Source organism: Protopterus annectens, chromosome 3.part1 (assembly GCF_019279795.1).
Source record: "Protopterus annectens isolate FY-2018-M chromosome 3.part1, PAN1.0, whole genome shotgun sequence".
NCBI lineage: Eukaryota > Metazoa > Chordata > Ceratodontiformes > Protopteridae > Protopterus > Protopterus annectens.
Window position 1 is genome coordinate 233,219,651 of NC_056732.1, and position 18,776 is coordinate 233,238,426.

Here is an 18,776-nt window from a genome sequence, read left to right on the forward strand (position 1 = left end):
TACGAAAATAAAATCACCACTAATTCCAAGGACAACCACAAAGCATTCTATAGCTATGTCAAGAATCTCAATGGCAACACCCAGATCTGCTCTGAGTTACAGCACAAAGGCACGAAAATTACAGAACCAACTGATATTCCCAACATCCTGGCAGATAGGTTCAGTGCTAACTTTACCCCCTCCCACACCCCCTAAAGGGCCCATATCTATACAGGAAGAATGCAGAGTCCCTGTAATCACAACTACGCAGGTGAAAGCTGCACTCTCTAAAGCCAAAAACACAGCATCCATGGGACCGGACAACATCCCAGGCTGAGTTTTACACGAACTTCAGAATGAACTGGCTCCCCACTTAAGCACCATGTTCAATAATAGCCTCGCATCAGGCTTTGTGCCCACTGAATGGTGCACAGCAACAGTTATCCCACTCCACAAAGGGGGAGCCGCCACTGATCCCAGGAACTATAGGCCTATTAGCCTGATGAGCCTGGTCTGCAAAGCCATGGAACGTATCATCGTGGAACTCATAAACAAAGACATTTGTAACCTCCAAACTCTGGATCCCACCCAGTTTGGGTTTGTGAAAGGCAGGTCATGCCACCTGAACCTGATCGACTTCTTTGAGGCAGTCACCAAAGCCGTAGATGAGGGTAAGGTGGTTCACACAGCCTATCTTGACCTCGCCAAGGCTTTCGACACCATCCCCCACTCTGGAATTATAGCTAAACTCAATAAACTAGGCATAAATCCCTACGTCATAAGATGGGTTCCCAACTGGCTCACTGACAGAACCCACACTGTAAAAGTTGCAGACTCCAAATCTGTCCTCAAACCAGTGACAAGTGGAGTACCACAGGGTTCCGTCCTGGGACCGCTCCTGTTTAGTATCTACTTCTCTGAAGTACAGGCTAACACAGAAGGACTCTGGCTAACGAAGTTCACAGATGACTGCAAACTAGGAGCCATAGTCAAGTCCCCAAATGATGTGAACATCCTACAGAAGGGCCTCTCTGAGACAGATGCCTGGTGTCAGAGCCATGGCCTCAAGCTCAATGCCAAAAAGTGCAGTGTCATCCCCTTTGGTAAAAAACTCTGTACCCATGAACTACCACATAGGCAGCAATCTACTTAACACTGAATGCTTGATAAGAGACCTTGGGACCCAGGTGGACAGTAGTCTCTCCTTTGATAGTCACATCGCCACAGTAGTCAGGAAGTCCTTCTACATGGCACACCTCATCATACAAGGGTTCTCATCCAGGAAAAAAGAGGTCATCGTTCCCCTCTACTCGACACTCATTAGACCCACTATAGAGTACAACGCCCCTTTTGGAATGTACCTCACAAGACTTCTGCAGCAGCTGGAAAGGCCACAGAAGTACCTCACAAAGAGGATTACTGGACTCAAACAAATGCCCTACACTGACCGCCTCAAAACAAATGCCCTACACTGACCGCCTCAAAAAATTCCAGCTTTACTCCGTAGCATATCGCCTACTCAGAGGTGCTTTCTGCCTAACATATAAAGCTATGTCAGACCCAGAGCTGTTGGACATGCTACACCTAAAGAAATCCCAATCCCTCCGAGCTACACGCTGTAGGGACCTAAACCTTGTCACCACAATAAACAGGACATGCTGGAGGGATAGATTCCTATCCCAGAGACTTCCCATACTCTGGAACAGGCTACCCATCTATGTCAAGCAAAGTTCTTCATTAGCACTCTTCAAGAAAAATCTTGATGAGTGGATGGGAAATAGGAAATACACCCCGGGGATCACTTCTGTGTCTCTGCTCGACAGTTGCACAGGAAAATAACTTTCTTGTGTGGCATAAGCCAGGAAACCTTGTTGGCTAGGCTTACGTAGGCCCTTGGGCCAATAGCCTAGTACCTACCTATGAACCTATGAACCTATAAGATAATGAACATCAAATAGTGTTAAGCTTGCCAGGAGCAAAAACAGAGGACGTGAGGCAGGCATTAGAACGCTTTAATCTAAGGAAGTACAGATCTGTTTTTATTCATGTTGGTACAAAGTATCTCATCCACAAGGACTCTCTGACTGTTATTAGGGAACTTGCACTCCTCTTAGATTAAATAACTTGTACAGGTGTTAGAATTTATTTTTCAAAAATCGCATATAGAAAGGAGAGCCATGTCACTGTGAATGAAAAGATTTTTGGGGAAAATACCTACTTGAAAAAAATGTCCCGTTTTAAAAATGGAAATGCGTAGAGCATCCAAGCCTAATTTTTGGCACACGTGTTCAGACAGGATGGCATGCACTTGTCAATATCACAGAACAGAATTTTTGCAGCAGATATTTTGCAATATTTGACAAACACAATGCAGGATTTTTGCAAGGTATAAAGTTTAACAGTTCACAGATAACATTTGATGCATCTTTGATGATCATTAATGCTAAGCGCATTAATAATAGTTTTTTTTTATTGGAAAATTTGCTATGTTCCCACAAGATTAATACTGTCATTGTTTGTGAAACATGGTTAAAGAACAAAGACTGGAAACCAGTTATGTCAGGGTATAAATGTTTTTAATGTAAAGATATTCTGACAAAAAAATCAAGTGGAGGTGTTAAAGATAATTGTGAGACGTGATTATTACATCTTCAATAATAACACCGATACTATAGATTGTGTAACTGTAACAATAAAGATGACCCTGGAACATATAACAATTGTTGGGGATATGCAGACCACCAAAGTCAAGTGCTGATGACCTAGATGTATTCATACATTTCTTGCATGAAACACGACAGAGAAGAATAATAGTGGCTGGGGAGTTAAATTTACCAGAAAAAGACTGGAATAATATTGATTCAACAAAAATAGTAAGGAAATAATTAACAAAGTATGTTCAGGAACAACAATTGCTTCAAGGAACAGAGCATACTAGACATTGTTTGTGTTCTTAAAAAATTACTGTTACTTTATGTCAAGTTTTCCCACCACTGATTTGTTGCTAGATAATACTGCCAAACTGAAATCTAAACCAACGTACAGAAGAGTGCGAATAGACTATATAAAGTGAAACAGGCACTATGTAAACTAATTGGAGTGATGCATTCAATGGAGAAACTGCAGAAGGAATATGGAAAGTTTTGAAAGAGAGCTTGTTTGAATGGAAAAAAAATAAAAAAATGTTAAAATCTGGATCTAGGTATACAATGTCCAGAGGATATATTTATATAGGAATGAGATACTTGATTAAGGTGAGAGACAAAAAAATATGAGAAATGGAAAAGAGGACGAACTACAACTTTGAAAACTAAAACAAACAAGCTGGACTATCAAAGTAAGCATAGTGTGAGACAAGATCAAGAAACATTTGAAGAAAATTTATATAAAGATATTGAGCATAATAGGAAACCATTTCATAGATACACAAGATGTGGAAGGAGTAAAGACATACAAATTGATAAACTGTGTGTAGAATCTAAAATTTATTCTCAGACACAACATATTATAGATATATTAACAAAACTTATGCAAAACAATTTGGCTCCATAAAGGGGTGATAAGTTGCTCTAGAGGGGTCCAGGTAACCTCAGATACTGAAATCAAATTAGATTATACTGAAAAAGTACTATGCAAACTGGATCCAGACAAAGCACATGGAGGAGAAGGAATTAATAATGACCTGAGAACAATTCAGTAAGAACTTACAGTACCATTTTATTTATTATTTACTAGGTCATAGAAGTATGGGGAGGTCCCTCAAGATTGGAGACATGCACTTATTAAACTTGTCTGTAAGGGAAAGGGGCATAGGAAAAACCCAAAGCCATACAGACCCATAAGTCTACTTTCCTCTTGTGGAAAAATAATGAAGGAGGTAATAATGGCTACTTTATTGTCAGAACTGGAAAGATTGGGACTTGAAACCATATATCAGCATGCATAAGTTGAAAATAGATCTATTACCACATTTAGCATAATGTTCTATAGCAATATAATAACAGCTATGAATAAAAAAATTGCACTGTGATGTAATTTATATAAATTTAACTTCAGCATTTGAGAGGGTCAGATACAGAACATTGATCAGAAATTAGAAGAACTAGGTATTGATGTACTCTTGATAAGATGGATGGCTGCGTGTTTTACAAATAGGACATGACAAGTATCATATAGCAACTGGACTGGTGAAATTCTTTGTTACAGTCGGGGTGTCTCACAGGGCTCTGTCCTAGACCCATAATTGTTTAGATTGTATCTTTCAGATTTATCTTTTCATCTGAGGTGTTCTACAATCTGTATGTAGATGACTTGAAACTGGGTAAACTGATTACATATGTTACAAATAGGGCATAGGAGGAATAATATGCTGATAAAAAACATCAAAAACTAAGTATATGAGATTTGGGAGACATAAACTGAAAGGTGAATATTTAATATAGCACATGGTGATTGAAACAATAGAGTCATTTAAGGACCTGGGTATATGGATATCAACCAATTGGTTAATGTTATATTATTTGCTGTATAAAAAGATTTACAAAGTCTAGGAAATCAGAAATGATGACGTTGTTGTTAGTTACATTGGATCCAAACTTGAGTATGGAATAACAATATGAAAACCTTATAAGAAAACAAGTATGACCAAATTGGAAAGAGTACAGCAGAAATATACCAAGGGCATACATGGATGTGAAAATTTAAGTTATTTTGAAAGAATAAAATATCCTAATTTGTACAGTTTCTCATATAGATATTAAAGAGGAGAACACAAAAAAAAAAAAAGCACACAAAGGCACCAAAAATCACTAAGAAGTCGACAGGTACCCTGAATATGTAACGGAGACTCCACGCAGTAGTGCAAAAACATGAGTTTATTCAGCAGACAAAATACACATTAACACTGTACACACACTACGTTTTCGTTTCAATTACTTCTTCAGATGCCGACTGAATCCTATCAGAATGCTTTTATAATGCCTCCAATACAAAATTCCATCAATTAACCTATCACAAGGAGAAAGAGCTGACTTAATTAATACAGAAGTTAATAAACAAATTACTATAATTTCATATAGGGTATTAGTTTAAAAGTGCATAAAATCAGAAAATACATTAATTTAATAATTTAATATGAAACATAATCCCTGTCTCAAAAACACAATAAATATAAATGAAAGTCCAGTAATAATAAACTTCATAAAATAATATTAAGAATGTTAAAAATTCATTCCTAAGAACACTCATATTAATTCATATTAAAATGACATAAAGCTGCATCTAGTGGTGTTTACCAGAAATGCAACTAAAAACAGTTAAACCCATTCACTATTAAAAGCTATATGTATTTCATGTTGGGGGAATACTTGAATGTTTAAAATATATAAATTATATTAAATTACTTTAAAAACAAACTATATAAATAAACAAATTTTTGTTTTAATTCATATATTTAAATATTAAATATTTAAGAACACCATTGTTCTAAAGGAAGAAAAACAACTGTAAAATCCTCAGTCAAAAAATACACATAATGTATATTTATTTATTTATTTATTTAACATTTGTTAACCGGGGGTGTGTGACTGAGTCGAAAAGGCCCTTTTTCAGCAGAGGCCCGGGGAGAAATGCTTCACAAAGAAAAATTACAGACACATTTAATTATTTAGACATGATCAGTATACACACAAATTACAGGAGACGTGTTTTTACAGTGGTATGCGGCACATAAACAGTTACAGTGGAGAGAACAAACAAAAAAATATTAATTTTAAAAATAAAGGTAATTAATAGATTTGTGGTGTACAGCTGAAATTTGGAACATAGGTAGAATACATACATAGTACACAGGTACAGTACATACATTGTAGATTAGCCAGTGTTTGTGAGTAAGACTGAAAACTATTATCAAGTGCTCTAGATTTTGTATGTATGTTAAAAGAAAACATTATTTCATAAATGCAGTACATGCCTAACTGGGAGAGACAATGACTTACAGTTTAGCAGACCTTAATTTAAGGACAGGGGCTATCGAAATGTGATCATTCAACCCTGCAAATTTGTTAGCTTGAAGGGTGATTTGCCACCATAGCTCCCTGTATTAAAAGGTCTCCTTCCATAAACCACCCTTACCATCCACGTTCACACTTTCAATGAGAAAAAACTTGTACTTTGCATTAATAAATTTTTGCTTGTGTCTATATAAAGCATTAGTCTCCTTGTTAGTTGAAATGTCATAGACGTGCTCATAAATTCTTTTCCTGAGCTTACGTTCAGTCTTACTGACATAAATTGCCTGGCAGGACTGACATAATGCTAAGTATACTAATCCGTTAGAGTCACAGTTACTATATTCTTTACCCAAAACCATAGTATTTCTACTCTCTAAGTGGATACTTTCTCTGTTAACAGTGTAACTACACTGGGCACAGCGATCACATTTAAAAATTCCTTTTCTTATTCTTGCCATCCTATTCTGAGTTTCTTCCTTTTCCAACAGATTTTTTAAAACTACATGAATTTTTAAAAACAACTTTCAATTTATCCTTAGATAACCTGGTTACCCATATTCAGGGTACCTGTGGACTTATTAAAGAGGAGATCTTATTCAGGTATATAGGGTATTTAGAGACTACTTCTAGGAATGTATGGGGTTATCAAAATGTAGTAGAGAATCATCAGACAACCTATGTAGGGGATTCTATAGGAATGAGAAGTGCACTAACTGCTTCTCTGAGAGAGCAGCTGATGCATGGAACAGACTACAAAATTACATTAAAGCAAGCACTAGTTAAGATATACAGATATAGATGTACACATTTGCAAGGATCTGCTGTTGGACTATCACTTGTAGACAGACCTCACCAGGCTAAAGAAATAGAGTAAACAGGGTCCCCACAAAGTACTGCCCTAATTTTCATCTGTCTCCCATTTCCAAGACCCTCAGTGCCATACAATATACTACACCCTGAAGATTCCCCACACCCCCACACTCCCATCCTCACATACATACACACACCTGCACTCACACCTGTTTAAGAACACGCACTCATATACACATATAAGCATATTTGTGTGCACCATTTTATTTTTTCCTGTTCATTCACTGTCTGCTGTTTTAATCCTTTTTCAGCGGCAGTTTGCTCAAGTTATTCTAGTAAAACAGTACTGTCCTGTTTCATGTGATGTACTGCTCCAGCAAAGACAGTCTGAGACAAATAAACAAAATGTTTCCTTGCAGCCAGTTAGCCTCAGTCATTATGAATTAAACCTAGAAAAAACGCAGCTCTGTGTTTTTGTGAGCTCACATCAGTGCAAGTTTAATTATCAGAAAGTAAAATAGTTAAGTCTGATTTTTGAAACAGTTCAGTGGTTCATTATAGCATTAGTTAAAACGCTGTTGAACAACCAGGTACTGACTTTTAAAGACCATATATGATAATATCATGACACGATTAATGTATCTGAGTGCTATACTGTTTAATGTTCTACAATGGAAGTGGTGCTCTTACTGTGTTAGCATTGATTTTGTCTTCAAAAATATGTTATAATCATGGCTGTATGCATGCATACATGCATAATATTTAATCTAATTTGCAATACAGTAATATAAAAGTTTGTGAAAACCAGTATACCTTTATGTAAAGATTACATCTCTCTTTTTTAGTATCCATTTATTGTGTTAACATAGCTCTTAAGTGTCATATGTTTTGTAGATTGTCCCTGATATTCCTTATGTTTTTGCCCCTTTCCTCACAACATTTTTGACTTTCTGGCAAATCACTGAGGATTACAGTCAGTCAATAATCCCAGAAAATAGATTTTTCTAACTTCTTTTTGTTCTGAAAATGCACATTGATATAAAACATGTTCTATTAAATTTTTTTAAGTGAATTAGAGTAATTTTACAAATGTTCCTGATTTTCAGCCTTTATCTTATTATTTATTGGGGGATGCCGCAGTGGTACGGCGGTAGCATGGTTACCTCACAGCAAGAGGTTCTCCCGTTCGATTCTCGGCTGGGCTTGGGGGTGCCTTCTGTGTGGATTCTGCATGTCCTCCCCACAGTTGGGTAGCGTTCAAAAGACATGCGTGCGTAAATGGGCGTGCTTTCGTTGAAGGTTGAGTGTTGAGCTGGCACCTCGGTGTTTCGTAAAAATCTACTGCCAATCATCAGCCACTGTGGCGACCCCTTACCGGGAAAAGCCGAAAGACAAACAAACCTTATTATTTATTGGCTTGCCCTTGATTCTTGAGTGAATAGGTTGAGAGTTACTGGTATTAGTTTCAGAAACTGCATAATACGAAGGACAAAAATAAGAAGTTTTAAGATACCAAGGACTAATTTTTAAATGTTTTTTCACCTCATATATATCAAGCTAGAACACAGAAGTGAGTAGAAACTACTTTGACAAGCAACTGACAAGAAAAAAAAAATCTGGATTTCCTGTTCCAAAGTGTGTAATGTTTACCATCTGAAAAATAACATACCATACACGTTTGACAGCCCAGATATTCAGTGTGATCATTACTTTTATGGCAGTTATTAAATTTCAGTATTGATTAAGTTATTCATGACTTGAGACTGTGAAGCTTTCCCAGTGTAATTTCAAACTCCAGAGTGAGTTGATGCTATAGCTTTCAATGCTACTGATGCACAGAAGACACCATCACACTGCATTATAGTGAAATATTGCATTAATGCTGATAATTCTATGGTTGTCAAAATGGAGGAAGCTCCTCATTCAGAGTAGTCATGTGAACCAAAATATCTTTAGCAGTGTTAAGCAACACTAAAGGAACTGTAGGACATAGCTCTTTTCCCTACAAAATTAAAACCTGTTATTGCAGTTACTGGAGACCCTTCCTCCCAAAATGGATATGTAACAAACTGCTGCCTAACTCTGAATTTACTAGACCCCCAGTATTGCATTATAAAAGTAGACAAGCTCAAGCAGTATGACTGAGTCTCTAATTTAATAAATTCTTAAGTCATGTCACTGTTTCTGAATTGCTAATTTCTCTTGTCACTGAATGACCATCAGCTTTTTATTCTAAAAGTCATATTGTATTTGTCTACTTCCTGTGCACAGCGTAACTTCTCCTGTCACTTGTATTACCATATGTAAACTCATAAGAGGTGAAGTCTGTGTACCATACAGCAACCAAAAAAACACTGTCCCACATATTGGCTCATGATGTCACAGTGCACATACACATAACCAACATGTGGCCAAACATCAGACTCTGAATTTGAAACTGTTACCCACTTAACTAACATGCTTTCTGGTTGAATGCAAATCAAAAGTGCATCAAGCACCAATTCTGCTACACTTTAATAGGTAGGACATTATATAATACTTCACATTTTGTGGACCATAAACATTAATGATCGCTGATGCTGGGCTAAAGAGTTTGCAACAATTACATTTGTTTTACTAAAATCTGTATCATTCTAATAAATGGCATAACTTAAGAAAACCATCTGTATAAACTTACACAAAGAACATCTATGCTTGCATGCAGAAAATTGCGGGCTCTCCTTTCTTGTTTTCGTTTATGATTTTCTTGACATTGGGCTTCAGCGAGCATCCTAAAATAAATAACAGGATGATGTTGACCATATTATGAAAACTTTCCTGTGCAAAACTAAGAGATGTTTTATTTTACTGAAAAAATGTGACTTTATAGATAACAGAAAACGACTCTATTTTATGTGAACAAGAATATTATTCTATACATTTTGGACTTTTGCCCTTTTGGGGATCAGAAGACCATATCTAAATACTGTTAACACTTGATTCATAGGACCCTATAAGAAAAAGACTTTGCCATTTTTATTAATAACCTTTACTTCGATTATCAGTACCTTGATGTTTGACTTAAAAATTTAGTACAATATGCATTTAAGTATGTCTTTGTTTAAAGCTGTCGTAGGATAATTCCTTTTGTGACCAAATTTCAAAATAAACAATAGGGAGACATCCTGTCAAGCATTAATTATCTGCCTTTTGTCAATTATTTTAATTTATAAACAGGCAGTGACACACCATGATATCTGCCCTCTGCCCATTGTTTGACTCCACAGCCTCTGTCTTTTCTTTACCCTGAAAAGGATAATGCTAATATGGGAATATGAAAGAATGGATTTAGAAACCCCTTTCATGTGAGCTATGTCTGGAAGGGAGAAGAGTATCGCCTTTTACATCTGTGAAGTATATTTCTTAAAAGGAATTAGCTCAATCCATAGATGTCATCAACCCTGTGTACCAGATTTGGGCCAAAGATGTCTTAGACACAGAATGCTGGACACAATTTATGAAGAGAATCATGGAGCTCACAGTGCATGAGCCACACCCTACAAATATGAATGCATGATATATGAAGCAGGTTTCATACATCAGTACATGATTCATGTACAACTAGTGATATCATAGATGGGACTATGCAAAAAAGACACACAGTAAACAATGCAAGGTACATGGCAGGTAATAGAGTGTGCTGGCGCATTACACTGTGAGCTGATGAATGACATGTAGTCAAAGCTGACAAATTTCTGAGTCCCCCTAAAGATAAAACTTTTTGGAGCATAGGTGTCCCTATTGATGCCATTGTGGTTGATGCAGCCACCAAAAAGGAGCTCGCTGAACAGAGCTCCATGGTCCATCCCCTGAACAGGGAATCTCGGGCTACTGACCGTTTTGGGAAGTGCGTGTATGCCTCTGCTACGTTCGGACTGAGGACTACAGATTACATGGAACACTTCACACAGCTGCAAAGGGATTTGGTGTCAAACCTCTCCACTTCCCTTTCAGAGTTGCTACCTCCGGAGAGTCTTAAGCCAGTCTTGAAAATATTATATATATGTTATTCCCCTTCGCAAAAGAGGTAGCTCTACAGACCTCTCAAACTATTGCCCCATTGCTATTCTCTCCCCCCTACAAAATAATGGAAAAATGCATACATGAATCCTTGAATACCTTGTACCAGAAAACCTCCTTATAGGTTCATAGGTTCATAGGTTCATACTAGGCTATCTGCCCGAGGGCATTTACAAGCCTAGCCCATAGTTTTGTGGCTTACGCCACCCCTTTAGTATGGGGAACTATACCCATTATTTTGCTGTGCCTCTGTCGAGCAGTGACACTGAGGTAATCCCTGGGGTATATCTGCGATCTCCCATCCATTGGTCAAGATTTCTCTTGAACAAGGCCAGCGAGGTGCTCTGCCTCACATATACCGGGATTTTATTCCACAGCATAGGAGTCTTTGGGTGATGAATCTATCCCTCCAGCACATCCTATTAATAGCCGTGTCGAGGTTTAAGTCTCCTGCCCTTGTGGCTCTGACGGATCTAGATTTTTGAGGTGAAGCATATTCATCAAATCTGGGTTTGACATGGCCTTGTATGTTAGGCAAAGGTCACCTCTGAGCAAGCGGTGGCGACTGAATAGAGCTGGAGTTCTTTCAGTCGGGCAGCATAGGACAGATGTTTGAGACCCTTTATCCTTTTGGTGAGGAACTTTTGTGGCCTCTCCAGCTGCTGCAAGTGTCGGGTCAGATACATTCCGAATGGGGCATTGTACTCAATCATTGGTCTGATGAGTGATGAGTATAGGGAGACTATGACTTCCCTTGATCTAGATGAGAATCCCTTCATGATAAGGTGGGCAATGTAGAAGGTCTTCCTAACTACTTTAGCTACATGGGTGTCGAATGACAGACTACTATCAACCTGGGTCCCCAGGTCCCTGATAACTTCTTCTGTGCTCAGTGGATTGCCACCTATTTGGTAGCTAGGGGTAACCTTGTTTTTCCCGAAGGGTATGACTATGCAATTTTTGGCATTTAACTTTAGGCCATGGCTCTGGCACCAGTTATCCGTTTCTGTGAGACCCTTCTGAAGGATATCTGTGTCAGATGTGTTTTCTACTATGGCGCCCAGTTTGCAGTCATCTGCAAACTTTGTCAGCCATAACCCTCCTGTGTTTGCTTGTACTTGGAAAAGTAGATGCCAAACAAGAGTGGGCCCAGGACTGAGCCCTGTGGTACACCACTTGTGACAGGCTTTGAGTCTGACATGGCGCCAGCAACTCTGACCCTGTGGGTTCTGTCACTCAGCCAGTTTGCAACCCATCTTGTGATGTATGGGTTAACATTTAAGCTGATGAGTTTTTCAATGATACCCGAGTGGGGTATTGTATCAAGGCCTTCGCCAGATCAAGGTAGGCTGTATGGACTGCCTTTCCTCATCAATGGCTTTGGTGACTGTTTGAAAAAGTCAACCAAATTTAGAAGGCATGATCTGCCTTTGACAAAGCCAAACTGGGATGGATCCAAAGTCTGCAAATTCCCTATGTCTTTATTTATGAGGTCCATTATGATCCTCTCCATGGCTTTGCAGATAAGGCTTGTCAAGCTAATGGGCTGGTAATTTCCAGGGTCGGTGGAGGCACCGCCTTTGTGAAGTGGGACCACAGTTGCAGTGCGCCACTCCTGGAATGCGTATCCAGAGGTAAGACTATGATTAAACAGCTGTCCTAGCTGTGGGTTTAATTCCTCGTTGAGTTCGTGGAGCACACAGCCGGGGACACCATCAGGTCCCATGGATGCTGTGTTTTTGCTTTGGAGAGAGCAGTTCTCACTTGGGCGTTGGAGATGTTTGGGGGGCTGCAATCGCTTGGTATAGATATCTCTCCTTTTGGGGGGGGGGGTTTGCACTGAACCTGTCAGCCAGTATGTTGGCAATGTCTGTAGGATCAGTAATCTTCACATCATTTTGAACTAGTTCTGAGCATATCTGGGAGTTTCCTCCCAGGTTTCTAACATAGCTAAAGAAGGCCTTATGATTGTCTTTTGAGTCTTTAGCTATTTTTCTCTCAAAATTTGCTTTGGATGATTTTATGAGAGCTCTTAGTTTCTTACTTATAGTGATCAAGGGTGTCTTACCTTTTAAGGATTTTGCTCTATCTTGTAGTAGCTTCCTCCTTTTGTTGTAGAGTTTGTTTATGGCTGGGGTCCACCAGACTGGACGCTTGCCTTTGGTACAAAGAGTCTTTGTTTTGCTTGGGATTGCCTTATCCATGCAGTCCTGCAGGTGCTGGTAGAAGGCATTTCTAAGTGATTCAGCGGCTTGAGTACTGTTTTCCGCCAGCTCGGGGGCCTTAAAGGAGACCACACTAGTCTTTAGAAGTGTGAAGTCGGCTTTCGAGAAGTTCTTTACTGTGGTCTTTTTTATTTCAGGTGGGGGTGGGATGAGGACCTCCAGCGAGATTAGTTTGTGATCTGATCTCACCAGTGAGGGGTATACTTCCGGTGTTGAACATTGTGCTCCCATGTTCGTGATGATGAGATCAAGTATGTTTTCTACCTACACAACATGGTTTTTGTCCCCATCATAGCACCACCACTGCTCTCCTTACTTTCACTCAGACCATCACCAAGGCTCGTGATGCAAACAAACTCATTTCTAGTCTCTTCCTTAATTTATCTAAAGCTTTTGACACTGTCTCCCACCCCCTGCTCTTACGTAAACTAAAAAATCTTAATCTCTCACAATCCACTATTCCCTGGTATACAAGCTACCTCTCAGATTCCAGTCTGTCGGATGGCTATCTGCTTCCTCTCCGTTCCTTCCTGTTCAGATTGGTGTTCCCTAAGGATTAATACTAGGACCCCTCCTTTTTAACATCTTTACAAACAATCTCTACACAGCTTGCCCTCACTCCTCCCATATCCAGTATGCTGACAATTCTACTGTCATATCTTACTCTGATAATCTCCTTCACCTTCTCTCCCTCACCCAAGACTCTCTCCTATCTGTTGAAAAATGGCTAAACAGTAATAAGCTCTTACTCAATCCAAAAAAAACAAAACTTCTTCACTTTCTCCCTAAATCTCTAGAACATTGTAAAAACTCCTTCTCAGTCACATCTCTCAATAATACTACCATCTCTGTCGAAACACATACTAAACTCCGTGGTGTTGTTATTAATGACCAGCTTAAGTTTGATATCTATATTCTGCAAACCATCAAAAAAACACATCAAAAACTTGGCCTGGTATACAGGAATAAAAAATACATCACTAAAGACAATAGATTTTCACTGGCTCAAGCTTTTCTATTGCCTAATATCTTCTATGCTGCAGCAATACCCACTAACCTACAATCCAACCTTATGAGTAAACTCAAATCTACATACAATAAAATAGCAAGATTTGTTGCAAACCTTCCTAATCGATCCCACCACTGCACTGCCCTACAAAATCTTCAATGGCCTGAAGTCCACAACCAACTTCTACTTCTACAGCTCTGCCTCATTCACTCGACTCTTATTATTCTGTCCCCCTGCCCTGCTCTCACTACCCTAATCTCTCCCTGTACCCCCAAACGCTGCCTCTGTAGTGCCAACCAACAGCTCTTGGAAGTATATAAGCCCCAGAAACAAATAGGTAAACTTCTGTATAGCCATTCAGTTGCTAACTCTGGGAATAAGCTATCACCAGACCTAAGAACTGGCACTAATAGTTTCCATTTCATAAAAATGTTAAAAGATTATATGCACAAAACTTGGTTTTGCCCTTGTCCTACTCCAGCATAACACATGTTCTCCTCAACCTTTTGTACTTCTCTGTCATGGTCCTCATCTTTCACTCTCTCTTCCAGCAGACAAATGTTATCAAAATGCAGAAATTCATTTACAGGTTATATTTTAAATTGTTTTTAACTGCCTAATGATTAACTATGCTCTTACTCTCAACAACAATCTTATGACTTCTGATTAGCAGTTTGTTTCACTGCCAGTATAGCATAGATCTACCCTGATTTTACTTATAATTTTGCTTTATATTCATATTATGTTTTTGTTCTGCTTATCTATTTTTTGTGCATTTTAAACTTTTTTGTATTGTTTATACTTTTTATGTCTGGAGCTTTTCTCCTCGGGTCTCTGCTGAAAAAGGGCTTTCCTGCCCAGTCAGACTAACCCAGTTAAAAAATGTCCAATAAAATAAAATAGTGATGCCACATTTGCATAGTCCCATAGCCTGTGTACCCTGCACTAGACTGTAGCAATGTAGGCATTCAAATAATGTGGCAGTGTGGTAGAGGAAAAGAGAAGTGCTTCCCTTATGTGGTATATCTCACAGTGGTAGTTGGAAACTAGAACCATACACATGCACTGTGAATACCAGCTAAGTGTCGGTAGACAGCATACATCACAGCAGTAATATCAGTGTGTGTGTGTGTGTGTGTGTGTGTGTGTGTGTGTGTGTGTGTGTGTGTGTGTGTGTGTGTGTGTGTCTGTGGTCTAGAGTAGTCTTAGTCCAAATTAATCTGCATCTAAGAATCCTACAGTAGGATACAGAAGGTTTATTTGTGATTGCCATTTTTTATCCTGCCTGGCATGTGAATATCCATGAGTATAGTAAGCACTGCCACAGTGGGTAGGCAGGTGATGTCCATAACTGCACAACACTGGCACAAGTACTGCCATTTCTGGTGTACTGGATCATGTAACAGCAGATAGAGCTCACCAACAGCCTGTACATGGTACCACAGCCCAGTAGTATGCCACATGTTCTATATACATATCCTACTGGCTGCTGTAAGTGTGGCCAATCTTCTCAGCTACTGCCCATTGTACAGTATGTCAGTGCTCATAGCTGGTGTGCAAAGTGCCACTCGTGATGGTGTACCTCATAGCATGTACAACAACATACCACGATTCATGTAATTCAGCAGTAGTTGTTATGTGTCTCATTATGTAATCTATAGTGGTGGGTGATGTTATTAATACTGTTATAGTACACTCAGCTGCAGAGGACTAGGAGCACCCCTGCCTGTTGCTGCTCCATGCACATCACCTTATTCTGGGATTAGTTGTAGATTTCTCTATTTTTACTCACATACCTGCTGCATGTTATTTTACTTATGTGTTGTCATATTAAGAGTTGGGGGTCTTCTGCTTATGTCTATTTATTGTTCTTAGGATTTAGTCAAGATGGCAATGATGCACAGGCAATGAATCAGTTGATATGGTCCACTCGTTGTGCTGCAATGTGAAGCACGTTGTCAGTTCTGATTCTAAGTCAGAATATTGTAAAGTTGTACTACAAGGAATATGACTAACACCTGCGTTTATCACAGATATCCTAGGAACAAAGAAGACACTCCTTCCATGGCATGGATGTGGTGGTGCCATGTTTGGATGGCACAGGCAAGCTTCCATACCTCCTACAATACACTAACATTATGCATTGCATACAATGACTATAAATCCCACCCTTGGACAAGAAACAGAAAAATTAATTTACTAATAAAGTAACTGAAGAAAAGTTAATCAAAATATGTAAACAACGGAAAAAAAAGAAATGGGTTTAATTTGATAGTTGCCAGTCATTGGAAGTTTCTTCTCTTTTCACTGAGAACTAGAGCAAGGCAGCAATGGTTTAAGTTTAGATTAGACAATAAAGTAAGAAAATAAAATACCACACACTCTCCTGTTCAGCAAAATGTATCTTCAGCACCTACATCTTATAAAACCTCTGAGGTTATTACATACTGGGAGAAAAGTACATGCGAATGAATAAGACAATGTCGCAGCAAGGATTTCCAAAATATGCATTGTCCTGGTCCCCTTCAGTATTACACATGACACCAACTGACATTTAATTACTTTATTAATTTAAACATAACTTTATTACGTTATTTCAAATACTGTTATAACATAATAGCCTTGTAATAACAACATGTACAATTCCTTATAATGTACACCAGGGCAGCAGACCCCGGTCACTATGCCCAAATAAGTAGCATGCATACCTCCGCTCACTTATTTAGAAATCAAACAGCGTCCTACTGCTCACTTTATTTCCCCAAATCATTGCATCACCAAGGGGGGGGACAGAAGAGGGACAAGCCTGCCCATCTTCTCCACCCAATACCCACCTCCATAACTATACCAAACAGAAAATGGGGAAGGGAGGGTGGGCAACAAGTCCATGCCATATACAGTTACTCATAACAGTTACACTCCTATAAACTTCTAAGTCCTATCCTACATCAACCGCTCTTTCTCTATACTCCCCTGATAAATTAATCCTTCCTTTTCCAACTAAACAAACCTACCTCTATTGCATAACCTTAAATCACTAACCTAAAAACGCCTACCCCACCTTATTTTTACTCTTTATACCCTTACCAAAGATGTCTCTGGACAAATTGTTTGCTTCCAAACCTCATTTGTCCCAGTCCCCTTCAAAAATACACGACACCAACCGACATTCGATGACCATTATTAATTTAAGCAGAACCTTATTACATAATTTCAAATATTATTATAACATAATAACCTTGTAATTACAACATGTGAAATTCCTTATAACGTACATCAGGGCAGGGCACCCTGCTTACCCTACCCAAATAAGCAGCGTCCATACCTCCGCTCACTTATTTATCAATCAAGCACCATCCTACTGCTCACTTTATTTCCCCAAATCCTTGCATCGCCAAGAGATGGAATAGAAGGACAAGCCTGTTCCTCTTCTCGGCCCACCAGCCTGACCACAGGCTGTAACCCCTTCCTACATAACTATTCACCAAACCTTCAAGAAATAAACCTAAATATACATTAAACAAGTCTAAACTAAACTCAGTCAAGTGCACCCCATCAGATCTAAACCAGAGTTCCTGTCATCGAAATCCCGGTGTTCTATTGTATACGTACCTAATGCCTCCAATTGCCGTGCCAACCGATGGTTAAAAAACCTTTGTGCATGCTCCAAAGCCTTTAAGTTAAAGCATTCTGCCAGCACAAATGGAATACTATGTCTGACCACACAATGGCATACCTGGATATAACCTCTGCAAGCTAACCAAATTCTCCCTTATGCTATACACCAACTGAGTCTTAGGAATTGATCCTAAATCATTACCAGCCAAATGTATCACCAATATCCATGGCAATCCCATCCATGACCATATCACTTCAATTTCATCCAAAAGCTGATTCCACCCAAGATGTCTAATCCTATGCCATCTAACTGACCACTACAATCCACGCAAACCCAAACCCTTTCCATCCATCCTAACTGCTGCCCTCTTCACCACCCATTGGATATACAAATGGCCCAAGATGACAGTCTCCTTTCCTGAAAGACAAAAAAAAATATTAATTATCAGTTGTATCCATTACTTAACATAAAATAAAAAGGCATTTATGACCACCTTCCCACTCTCCAAATGACCTCAACAGACCTGTCTTACCTCTACAAATCCAAAGCCCTACCAATACGGAATAATTGAGTAGAAAATCTCTCACATAGAAAATCCATGCAACACAATGTCCTTTTCATTACCTGGATAAACCAGTTACCCATTACCAACTTACCCTCTCTCAACCAAAACTTGCACCACCTCCATTTTATCAGAGTTAAAAATGAACCTTTTTCCCTCAATTGCTCCTGCCAAACTACCAACACAACCCAGATTGGCATTACCTCCAAAAAGGCAGCATCCCTTTTCCACTCATCTTTCCAATCCACCAGCCAAAAGCCATAAACCATTCCCCCCCAAACAACACACCCATTCAAATACCCCCAGCTGTATCCGTGAACAACTGCAGTTCCACTTAACCAACCCAATCCACCTACGAGAAAGCGACACAATTAAAATGCCCCAAAAAAGATAACCAAAATGCCATATCATTCCATACCAACTTGTTAATCCTGACCCAGTGATGTATACTCTTACTTCCTTTTAACAAAAATGCCACTGACCTACAAAAGGTATGCCTTGG

General features: G+C 39.0%; 1 protein-coding gene across 1 annotated transcript in view; it reads right to left on the minus strand.

Annotated features, from left to right (window-relative positions):
• Positions 1-18,776, minus strand: part of LOC122797657 (serine/threonine-protein kinase Nek11-like) — a 1,134,678-nt gene that overhangs the window by 963,872 nt on the left and 152,030 nt on the right. Inside the window, exon 6 of the mRNA XM_044066198.1 lies at positions 9,478-9,571. Within this exon, the coding sequence (XP_043922133.1) occupies positions 9,478-9,571 (94 nt within the window). The remainder of the gene's footprint in view (positions 1-9,477; positions 9,572-18,776) is intronic.